The following is an 11,697-nucleotide window of genomic DNA, read 5'->3' on the forward strand; positions in this document are numbered from 1 at the left end:
CGATATTTTCATGATATCTTACATGAATTAAGGAAAGTTATCAAAGCGCAACTTACATTTTGGAAGGCTCGATCAAGGCGGGAAATACGGACAGTATGTCTGAAGGCGTGAAGCGACGAGCTAAGAAGACAGCAGCTAATCAAGAAAGTAGAGAAAAAGAAGCAAAGGTTGGCTTTGACGAGAAAGAGCGGCAAAGGTAACAATGCAAACGAGATCCGTTGAGATGTAACTTTAGTTAACGTTGTCACTTCTTCACCGATTCACTAGGCAAAGCCCATCATCTGCAGTTCTTTCATCGTTCTTAAATGTAGAATTAAGGAATAAAGAATTAAATATAGTTATCTTTTGTTGCTATGTAGGAGTCTGTCATCTTCGCTGGTGTTTGGAATCATTTCATTGATTTGGTAAGTCAGTAAAAAGTTTATTTCTAAAGCTTAAAAATAACCCCTGGAGCGCTCGACACTGAATCGAGAGGTCTGGGTTCTAGCCCTGGTTGAAATTCAGACATTGCATAAATGGGTACCAGAGAATTTAATGTTGGGGGTAACCTTGCGATGGACTAGCATTCCATCCAAGGAGAGTAGAAATACTACTAGTAGCTTCATGCCTGATGGGCCACTTGGCTCGTATGTAGACGTCAATTTTTTTCTTTAACTCCCCCTCCTAAACAAGTGGATATTGGTTCTGAATACGTTACAAAAACTGACAAATTCCCTGCCGTGTGGAGAATCATTTTGGGCCTTTTCTCTGGGGTAGCCAAAGAAGTTTGATTAACAATGCTGCTGAGAATCTGTAAGTCTCATGTGAGATTTTTATCCTTCGCCTATCTTTGGAGTGCAAGGTCTTCCAAAGAAATCCCCATCATCCATCACTGAAGATCTCTGAAGACCTTTGACCCAGGCTGTTCCCATTTCCAAAATTTTCAAACTGACTGGTCCCAGTCCAAGGATGTGTTATCCACTGAAACAAACGTAACACTCATCTACAATAAGTTGTCCTCAAGGAGGGTTACTGGGGCGCCAGGGAGTCTTAAAATATGCCCGATTTTTTTAGAGAAAAAGAAGCCTGGAATTTCTGGGATTTCCAGAGCTTCTAAGAAACCCTCCTTGGAAGGGGTATAGATTTCTGCTACAACACAATTGGATCATGTGCACGAAAGACATCCACAGTTCAGTGTTGACTGATACCCTTGGTCGATCCTCCATCGTCACCTCTACATCTCAATCAACACTCAATCAACATCTTCATGGATACTCGGTCAACACTTGATTGACATCTCGGTTCAACAGTTGGTTGACAATTGAGTAATTTTCACAGACACACCATCAAGTGTTGATCGATACATACTTGTGTGAGTCATGCCAACTATCGACCAACTGATGATCGAGTGTCGATGAGTATCAATTTAGTGTCAACTGAGTATGGATTTCTGCTACAACACTATTGGATCATGTGTACTTAAGACATCCACAGTTGAGTTTTGATCGATACCCTTGATCGACCCTACATCAACACCATCAACATCTCAATCAACACTCAATCAATTCCTCCATCGAGACTAGGTCAACAGGCGATCAACATCTCGGTTGACAGTCAGTCAGCTGTTGATTAATAGACTTTTATTGTATGGCAAATAAAAAGCCAATTAGGCATGAGAAACAAACCACAAACAGCAGCAGTAATTTGGTTTGTGCTGTTTGCTTGCATGTCCTGAGCTTTATTGTGATTGGTCACAATCCCATTCCCACCCTCACCACACTCACCACTCCCCTCCCCCCGTAACACCCAGAATCATGTGAGGGGTGGGCCTGCTAATTTGTGGTATTTCATTTGTCAGGTCATTGTTCAAGACTGCATTGGGTACAATTCTGCTGCTTTATGTTGTATTAGTGATAATAATGTACACCTCACCAGCAGCAAGAGAACTAGTGATATATTTACATCCATGTAAGTGCGTAATAAGGCTATTCAAAGTGACCTTTAGATCAATTCTAATACAACTTAAAATGTAATAACTTTCAAGGGGAAATGTGTGAAGTTCAATACTAGTTACTGTTTGTTTTGTTGTTTATATCTTACCAAGTGAAGAATCCATTTGAAGATTTGTCCAATCCTGGTTCCTTTGGTTTGCCAGAAGATACTGTCAATTTTTATATTTCTGGTCAGGCTGGGAAACTGGGAGCGTGGTAGGTCTTTTGGTCTGTTTTACGTTAGGGTAAGGTTATAATAAAAAGGGTTGTTATCTCAAGCAGGGCTAGTTTTAAGGAAAGCGAGAAATAGTTGTAGGCAGTTTTAGTTTTGCGACAATCATTGATAAAGTAACAGTTGGCCAAGTCAAATCCAAAACTGAGTCTGAGTCAAATGTCAGAGTGATGTTATATGCATTTTTTTTTCTTTCTTTTTTTTTTTTTTACAAAAAATGATTTGAAGTAGGTGGCTACCCTGGGGCAGCACCCATCAGAGAGTAAGAAGAGAGGCAGGTCTTAGCCAGCATTAACATCAAAAATTGGTCAAGCATTTGTCCCAGTATACAAAGGTTCACATGGTTTTTTTCTCGTTGTCTTCTGCAAGTATTTAATTTGCAAGAATCTGTCATCAGTGCTAGTGATTAAACAATGTTTCAAGTGACAATTCAAATGGTCATAATGAAACTTATTTGGTTAAGATTCAATTCAGGCTACTTACATCACTGTGTGAAAAAATGATTGCTATTCTCTGTGAAAAGCGTGAAAAAAATTTGGGTTTAGTGGTCTACTATAGGTTGTTAAGTTACACCAAAGCTACTTTTCTACTTTGTGACTTCCACCATCCAGGGACATTCCTGGTCAGCATGTTACCAAGATGCAAGACCCAATGACTCACAAGCATTCCCACCTCAAAGATGGAAGTCCAATATTCTTGTATTTTCATGGCAATGCTTACACCAGGTAATGGTGCCATATGACTACCCATTTGTGGGCAAGATGCCATGTGCCAAATTCTGTGTTATGATTAGCTACTTGAGCAAGCAAAATAGGGCTATTATTGCACACTTTGCATGGGATTGCCTGCTGTATCCACAAGAAAATGGTGTTACAGTCAAAACCCTATTAAGAGGCCACCCCTTTTCTATAATTGTCTTTACCTCTGTTTAGCAGCCAACCCCCATAAAGTGGCCACTATTTTTAAATTTCCCAAGGGTTGCCATTTATAATAGGGGTTGAGCTGTATTTTTGTCCTATAATAAATCCTTGATTGACCAAGCTTGTTTTGTCAAGATGAAGGTGGATAGAGGTGTATATAGAAGTGCCACTGTAGAGCAGTGGCAGGTAATGGAGGTTCAACTGTAGTTCTAATCGAATGTAAATTTTCCTAAGATTAATGAACACTCTTGCTAATTAATTATATTCACATTAATATACATGTGTAGGTGTTTGCTACCATAACATGAATTAATTATTTTGTGGATTCTATTTCATGCCTAATCTAGAGGGACTGGCCACAGAACTGGACTCTACAAGGTTTGAAACAATATAAATGATAAACAACAAATTAATGTTGTCTAAGGTGTATTTTGATCATCATCAGTCATCAATCTTTATTTAAACACGATATCTTATCATAAGACAGGCAGTTTCACCCATAGCATCAATTAGGGAAAATCAAGCATACTCGGCTGTAACAGGTGTTACAGGTTACCGCCCTTTATGACAGCACTGGCTGGGTACTAATTTTTGCTACATTATTTTAATTTATTTACATTAATCAGCTTACAATAAATTATAACAGGTAACATAAGGAGTGATTTATTTTAATATTTGGAATATGCCTGGATGACGCTGTCTGTGACCCTTCGTGTATGTTGCAGTTTGTCTTAAAATCATTTTTTTGGCCAAGTTTTTTCCCTCCCTTACATGTACACTGTATCGTAGATGCTTTTTTCCAACTTAGTGCATTCAGCTTAACTAATAATCAGACTGATATGAAGAATAATTTTAATTTTTTTATGCCTTGCAGCTTTTGTCGTCTATGGGTTATCACGTGATAACTGTTGATTATCGAGGTAGGGCAGATTCATGTTTCTAATCTTTACTACATGCTTTTCCTGTACACTGTGAATAAAAAAAGACTTACTTGAATTCATCAAAAACCAAACACAGTTATCCCTCAATTTTGTAAACTCATTGATTGATTTAAACCTTTGTTGAAAACTTTATTTTGATTTACAATTCTGTTGATTTTCTTTGTCAGGTTTTGGGGACTCTGAAGGGAAGCCGTCTGAACTTGGTAATTATCATGTGGGTCCAAACATTTAAAAGTAGCTGTTGTTTTTATTAACATGCCACATTCAAGTTATTTAATTAGGCTGACTTAACTTGAAGAACTTTAATTAATAAAATTTGTCCAGGGAAGTATTAAAAGAGAACTTAGGAATGCCGTAAATGTGATCACAAAAGCATGTGGTGACCTTTTTGTCATTAGTAGATAGGCATCAGCAGTTGGGGCTTTAGCTAGAACTAGGAATTGAAGAGTTTCGTGCAAAAAGGGCGTATGTGACATTTTGGGCCGATTTTTATTTTTTGCAGGATAGAGCTAATTTTTGGCAGACTGACTTGTTCTGACATGAAAAAGCATCGCTGCGTAATTGTTTTTGTTGATTTGCACTTCGTTTTTGAGAAATAACGTATGCAAAAAACTCAGTTTTCTAAGGGTATCTATTGGATATCTTTTGTTGAGCGAAAAACAAAAGAAACCTTTGTTTTGCTAAACGATGAAGTCACCGAAGCGTGGTATTTGCCGCTAGTTTTATTATTCATATAATAACACAGTTCTCCTACTGTTGCTTTGTTAGCGCAAGCTAACAAGGCGCTGAACTGGCGGGATGCGAGTTTGTTTTGTTGTGACACCGGTTTGATATGAGGTCGGCCAATTTTTTTTTTTCTGGTCTATTTCTCTGCTTCTTTCAAAAATCAAAACAAAAAAAAAAACGTGCCGTCGAAGCTGCTAAAAGTAACCGTTTAAGTTTGCGCTGCTTCAAAATCCACCTTGGAAGTATTTGCTCCAAAAGATGATGCTCGGAAAACTAAGTTTTTTGCATATGTTATTTCTCGAAAACGAAGGATAAATCAACAAAAACAATTACACAACAATGCTTTTCATGTCAAAACAAGTCAGTCTGCCAAAAATTAGCTCAATCCTGCAAAAATTAAAAATCGGCCCCAAATGTCACATACACCCTTTTTGCACGAAACCCCTCAATTTTAACAGATGCACTTGCTTCAGTCATTATTTTTGTTCTTATTATTTACAAGTCATCATAAACAGCTTTTATTGGAAAGAGAATTTAACCATGTCCAGAGGTTGTCTCAGGGTGCTTTTCTTTAAGAAAATCCAAGATTGGATTCTTAAATCTGAAAGAATCCGAAAACGGATTTTGCGTTTCTTTACTAAACAGAGCAATTCAAGATCTCTCGGATCATGGTGTGTCAAAGGAACAGAAGAATCCACTCCCAGTGTGGATTCTTCGGTTCCTTTGATGCCCTATGATCCGAGAGATCTTGGATTGATCTGTTTAGTAAAGAAACACAAAATCCGTTTTTGAATTCTTTCGGATTTAAGAATCCAATCTTGAATTTTCGTAAAGAAAAGCACCCTCAGTCATACATGTACTTTTCTAATGGGCCTTGTGTCAGTCATAATTTCTTTCTGGCTATGTACGACCCTCAGCTGGCAGTTTTTCATCATTCAGTTGATTCATTGTGTTTGATTTCATGATCCATGGGTTTCATTCAGCATTGTCGTTTTGTCTGACCTGTTACATTCTGGAAAGCATTCACTTGATATTAATTATGTCAATTTTGTCAGCTTCCTTAAGAGAACTTTTAATGTTGATGTTAATATACATTGTATGTACCATTGTAAGTTTTTTTATTTTATAGGACTTATCCAGGATGGTTTATCTGCATGGCAATGGATTAGGTCTCAAAGCCCTGAAGCACCTCTCTATATCTGGGGCCACTCATTAGGTTCAGGGTAAGTGGGGGCTTATTAATTATGGTTGTTCAGGACTCAAGACTGTCCTCATTGCCAGTAACTCACAAGTGTCCTTGGGTAGCCAAAACATTTTTTAACGAACTAGATTTCCCATTAATTAGCCAAATTATGTTTTGGCCCGCTATTTTTCTTTTTTGTGTGAACCCCACTACAGCTTGCAAGGTCTGGAATTGAAACTCTTAGAACTGTCGGTATTAGGCTAGATGGTATTAAAAGTAAATATTTGAGATATCTACTACCTTTTTGTCACTCCCACTGTGTTCAGCTTTTGCCATTCCAGTCACAAATGACAACTGCAGTGTATGCCAAGTTTGATTTTCATCAAAGGTTTTAAGAATAGTAGTGGCTGTTTTTCACTAACCAGCTCACTTTGTTTGTGCTTATTACTGGTTGCAATTATTTGTTGAGGTCTAGGTTTGCTTTTTGTTTACTTTTGGTTGCTTTTCAGGGTAGCTGGTGGTGTTGCAAAAGCATTGTGCGATGAAGGTAATTTTTTAAACACATGAAGCCATGAATTTTTTAACTTACCATTACAACCACTTCAGTTGATGTTAAGTTTACATTTTTGATAGGCTCCCCTCCCTCGGGAGTGATCCTGGAAGCACCCTTCAATAATGTGTGGGAAGGAGCAATCAAACATCCAATAACTGTGGTAAGTAGACTTCATTTGACTTGGTTTAAAATTTGATTTGTGGCAATCTTTTTTCCCAAGTGTAATAATGTTTTTGGTCATTACCAACGTTCAGGACCTCTGCTCTAGGACCTCTGGGTGAAATCAGGTGCACAGTGTCTGACTCATTGGTTGTCAGTCAGAGACATACATTTGCTTAGTTGTTAACACACTCTGCACTACCCACATGAAATTTTAACCTTGAAATGGTCAGTGACTGACACTATTAATACCATCCCCGTTATGCTGAATCATTAGTATAGGAACCCTTAGCGTTGAATCTCAGACTACTCAGTGGAAGAACAGAGGGTTTAAAAATTGAGTAAATCACTTGCTGTCAGTGCGATTTTGTATACTATGGCCAGACTGAAAGATCACCGAAGAAGCAGATTTCTGAGCACAAAGAGGCTGTCTTGATGTTCTATCATAACTCCAAACTCGCATGGTCATCCCAGAAGTTTACAAGTGTTTAGCACGCACTTAAAATTCTCTTGACTCACGTGCATACAGCACATGCAACGTTTCAATTTTAAAAAGTTTTTAAATCACGTGTAACATCAAGCAGTTTTTTCAACTGATGAAGGCTTAAGAGTTAGCTGAAACGTCTTGCTAAAATATACATGTCAGTGACAAAAAAAAAAAGCAGCACTTTTATCGACTAAGAACAGAGGGTGTTTAGTTCTTTGTTTCATAACTTTGGAAATGTGCAAACCTTGAGAACTCTTTAACAAAAAATACCTCCGTAGATTTTCTCAAACTTTCATCTTCTTCTGAAGCCTCAATCATTTAATGATAATGATAACTGTGACACCCATAAGGCCTGGATTTTGATGCAATAATTTAATTCCTTGAGCTGCATTGCCTTGTTGACATTGCTTTGACTTTCGTATTGCAGCCTTTTAGATTTCTTCCATATTACAATGAGACTGTTCTGGATGAAGTTAAGGAAGTGTTTCGCACTGATAAGAGGTGGGTAACTTTATGTTAGTTAAAGAATGAAAATGATTGCTTTCATGGTGACTTGTGACATCTTTCTGTGAATAATATTTTACCACAAGGTATGGACCCTTCATTCACACTGTATGTATTGTTGCATTGTCATTTAGGTTAGCAGATGTGTATTGTCCAATATTAATACTTCATGACCATGATGATGAAATTATATCATTTGAACTGGGGAAAAAGGTAAGTATTGGAGTTGCCTATTAAGAACTTTTAGATTCTAAGTGCTACATGCGTGTTGTGGGTAAAGGTAAGGTTAAGTCTCCATTGGAGCCAAGTGACCCATCAGGTTAACACTTATCTCTGGTTTCTGTAGCATGAAGCAACTAAGAGTATTTCTACTCCCCTTTAGATGGGATGCTAGTCCATCGCAAACATGCACGTTGTTCTAATTAATTCAAAACTCCCATTGTTCCTGTGCACTCAGTGTAATGATGCTTTTCTTGTACATCTTCCATTCTAGTTATACGAGACTGCTAAGAATTCCAGGAAACCTGATGCAGATCCTATTAAATTTGTCGAATTAAATGGGCGTCATGGCCACAAGATGATTTATCAATCTGAAAAACTTCCAGGACTCTTAAGGTACATTATTCAAACATATAGTTGGTAGCCCAGTGAGGGTCAAGCTTACAATTCCCTTTCTGGTTCTGAGAATTTAACTGTGCAGTGGGTGTATAGTTGAGTGGCGAATGGGGAGAGGTAAAATATGCCTTGGAGAGGCTGAGGAGAGATACAATAAGGCTTTAGGGGGACTCAACATCCTTCACATTCCTTGCTTAGAACTATTTTTATTTCTTCCTGTTCGATTTTTTCCTCCTCTACAGACCTCCACAGTGGAGCTAGTTAATATTGGTGCTAATTGTATTGTAGGTTTTAAAATTGTAATGGGAAAGAAGGTCAAAGGTTTTAAAATTGAAATTTCAGTCATAAATCATTATATAAAATGCTGTTGGGTTCTTGAATGTAATTTTGTTCGTTTGAATGCTCCTTTGAGAATCACTCAGAGCCCAACGTACGACATTTTATCACAAGTGTTTAATTTTGTGTATTGAATTCCCTGGTAGAGCCAAACAGCAAATTTAGAACACGGCGTTTTTGAGAATTTCTCACTGATTACTGAGTTAGAAAAATAATCATTTGTGGACTTGTAGACTACTAACTTAATATAATTACTAATATAATTCTTTCCTGTCTTAAACTTTTTCATTCTAACGTACCTGTGGATTATTATGCATCATTTCTCACCCTACTATCTTTATATGCTCTCACAACCCTATAGATAGACCTTAATACATCCTGTGCTCTGTAATCGTTTCTCTAATATTTTCATTCAGGGATTTTGTCAAGACAAAGTGACACTTGCAAGAGCTAGACTTCTAAAGACGGTGTTTCTATTTAATCACAAGCACGTAGAATTAGGACTCGTTAAATGTAATTTGCAAAATATTAAGGTTAAAATACTTACAGAACTGGTGTGGAATGGAAGTTGAGAAAATTTTAATTTTGCCATCAAGGATATAAATTTCTAGAACTAAGAAGTCAACTCCATTTATCTGGCTAGCAACGGCCAGCAAAAATTGGTAGAGTAGTATGGAATGGAGCAAGATTTTGTATGAACTAAAGCAGTACAGGCACAAGTGGGCTACCCTTTGATTGACTGGCTAGGTGTATAATTTGATTAACCCGCTATTTAAGATTTAAATGTAAATGTTTGATGAAATTTAAAAGAAAAATTTAGTCATGCGTGGCGTTCTCCGTCTTCTTGGGATGTATATAAGGGGTCATTTTGATCCGAGCTCCATTAAACTGCGCGTGAAGAATGAAGTAAGGAGAACAGGGCATAACTGGCCTCAGTTATCTCCTTACGTACAAACTCGGATTGACGATTGACGCAGTTAAATTTCTCACCTGACTGACTCCGTTAGCAGTTGGAAAGCCCAGGCGAACTCCCTAGATCCGCTGTTCGATGGATTTAAATTGACTTGCATGCTTACCGAGATTGAAGTTTGGACATTTGGGGAGGTAGCGGCCAACGAATGACATGTTAATCGCCTTGTTCTCCTCCCTCAGTCTTCAACCCGAGCTTGATCAAGCTTATCCTTTTGAACTCGCAAAATGACGCCATATACTGCTCAAAGAAATACGAATTGCTCGAAGAAGACAATAATAAACTACACATGACTCCATTAAGCTTTTTTCAACACACAATTCAAACGGACGGTTTAATCTGCCCGTGGTGTGACAGTGACAGAGCTGTCTGTAAAGGCAGATACCAGTATAGTTACCCCTGAGAGCACGATGAACATTTTAATCCAGGGAGACTAACATAGATTAGTTGGTTACAGAATTCTATAGTCAGGTTGCAAACTTCTCAGTGTTAGGAGAATTTTAATCTTTAACTTACAAAACTCAGGGATTCAGTGAATTATGTATCGGTTTGCGCGCGGTGTTACTGGGCCAAATCGTTTTCCATGACTCGATGCAGGGCAGTTAAGTTCATGATTCATCACAGGATGTATTGCTAGTAAGTTTTGTCATTGTAGTTCTTCTAACATGGTGTGTTTCTCTGTGTGAGTTGTGGGGATGTGTCAGTTGATTGCAATTGTATACGGTGTTGTTTAGGTGCTAAAAATAATTTTTCTGCTTTCTAACTAAATGACCAGAAAATACTATATTTTCCCGACCCCATACTATTTTTAAAACTAATTATTATAATTACACCATATAATTTCTAATTTCTGATGGTGTTATGTAATCAATTAAAGTTCAAGTTTTCATTGATATACTGTGTTTTTAACTGGAATATATATTGTGGATGTGTGAGGCTTTTTGTCAGTGACGTAATCGCGTTCCTTACTTAAGGTAATTCCTCTGAAATAAAAGTGACAATAAAAATGCCCCATTTTGGCATTATTTAATGCTTATTATAAAAACGCATTCCCAGTAATTGTAAAATCTTTGTGAACCCAGACTCAAAAGAATACGCATTAAACTACAGTCAATACATTGTGTCGGACACAAATAAACATTTTAAGTTTGATTCAGACAGAAAGCTAAATCCTTGATTAAAAATTTGAACTAAATTTCTTGACGTGGTTACCGACTGTAAAATAGAAAAGACCGCAGTGTGTCTGCTATTTTTCTTATTTATTAAATTTTCAGCAATAGAAATTAGATCAGTCTTTCCTCACGCGAAGCTTATGATTAGTTTATTACAATGACTGGAAAAAAAATTGGGGTGCCCGAGCTCGTTGGTGAGCTAGAGCCATTTTTCAACTGAAAGAGCTCAATATCAAGGCAAATCCGTCATGTTTTCAATATGACGCTAATGACGCCATAAATTATGCGCAGTAAGGATGCGCAATGCAAATGTGAGGAATGACCTTAAAGATAGGGACTTAGCTATTGATTTTATCAACTTGAAGTTCAAGTAACCGCCATAGCCCTTCGTCGGTGCAAAGCTAAGAATGACCTAAACAAGACCAATGGTTAGGGGGAGAATCTGAGAGAAACTCTCCGGGGGGGGGGGGCTTGCATGTTCCCTTGACTCCTTAAATAGTAAAGATATCCCTTGTCCCTCAGATTAATCCCTTGCTTCCTTGAAATAAATGATCATGTTCCCTTGTTCCTTAAAACCCCCGGGAGGTCTTCCTTAGACAGAGCATAGCACTTAGGTTAGGATGTTATGACTTTAGAGTAGTAAAGGACGTTAATAGGGGCAGTAACCAATCAGCGTGCAGGGATTGTACCACGTGACCTAAAAATTCCCATACATTCTTTTAAATTTGAAAATCCAAGATGGCGCCCGAGTGTCAAAACATGGCGTCCGTGACGTCACAGTTCGCGCATGCGCAGATAAGAGACAACATGAAATCGAGGTTGTCACGTGCATAAGGCGATAGCCAATGCCTGAAATCGAGGTTCGGAGGTGGAAAATAAAAGGGTGTTGAGAGAGTGAGTTTGTCATTGTTGTTTTTGAGATCGACAAG

General features: G+C 37.8%; 1 protein-coding gene across 2 annotated transcripts; it reads left to right on the forward strand.

Moving 5' to 3' along the window:
- The first annotated feature begins 21 nt into the window (after positions 1 to 21).
- On the forward strand, positions 22 to 10,489 carry LOC145484777 (lysophosphatidylserine lipase ABHD12-like). 2 transcript variants are annotated; one of them, XM_081463412.1, is made up of 15 exons: positions 22 to 196; positions 360 to 404; positions 1,838 to 1,947; positions 2,084 to 2,186; positions 2,814 to 2,927; positions 3,470 to 3,500; positions 3,997 to 4,042; positions 4,231 to 4,266; positions 5,919 to 6,012; positions 6,482 to 6,519; positions 6,606 to 6,685; positions 7,599 to 7,672; positions 7,810 to 7,888; positions 8,169 to 8,290; positions 9,043 to 10,489. In XM_081463412.1, exons 1-15 carry the CDS (start codon positions 96 to 98, stop codon positions 9,062 to 9,064), a joined length of 1,095 nt encoding a protein of 364 aa, XP_081319538.1. In that variant the 5' UTR covers positions 22 to 95; the 3' UTR covers positions 9,065 to 10,489. The 2 variants fall into 2 exon arrangements, with proteins under 2 accessions (XP_081319538.1, XP_081319536.1); XM_081463410.1 differs by lacking the exon at positions 9,043 to 10,489 and having other exon boundaries at positions 96 to 196; positions 8,169 to 9,036.
- The last annotated feature ends 1,208 nt before the right edge of the window (positions 10,490 to 11,697 follow it).

Source organism: Orbicella franksi, chromosome 4 (genome assembly GCF_964199315.1).
Source record: "Orbicella franksi chromosome 4, jaOrbFran1.1, whole genome shotgun sequence".
NCBI classification, from domain to species: Eukaryota; Metazoa; Cnidaria; class Anthozoa; order Scleractinia; family Merulinidae; genus Orbicella; species Orbicella franksi.

Bases quoted from the DNA above. Each gene is read 5' to 3' on its own strand.
- LOC145484777 (XM_081463410.1), top strand. From the start codon at position 96: ATGTCTGAAGGCGTGAAGCGACGAGCTAAGAAGACAGCAGCTAATCAA. The intron at 2,928-3,469 runs GTAATGGTGCCA...TGCCTAATCTAG, and splicing joins CATGGCAATGCTTACACCAG to AGGGACTGGCCACAGAACTG. The intron at 4,043-4,230 runs GTAGGGCAGATT...TTTCTTTGTCAG, and splicing joins GATAACTGTTGATTATCGAG to GTTTTGGGGACTCTGAAGGG.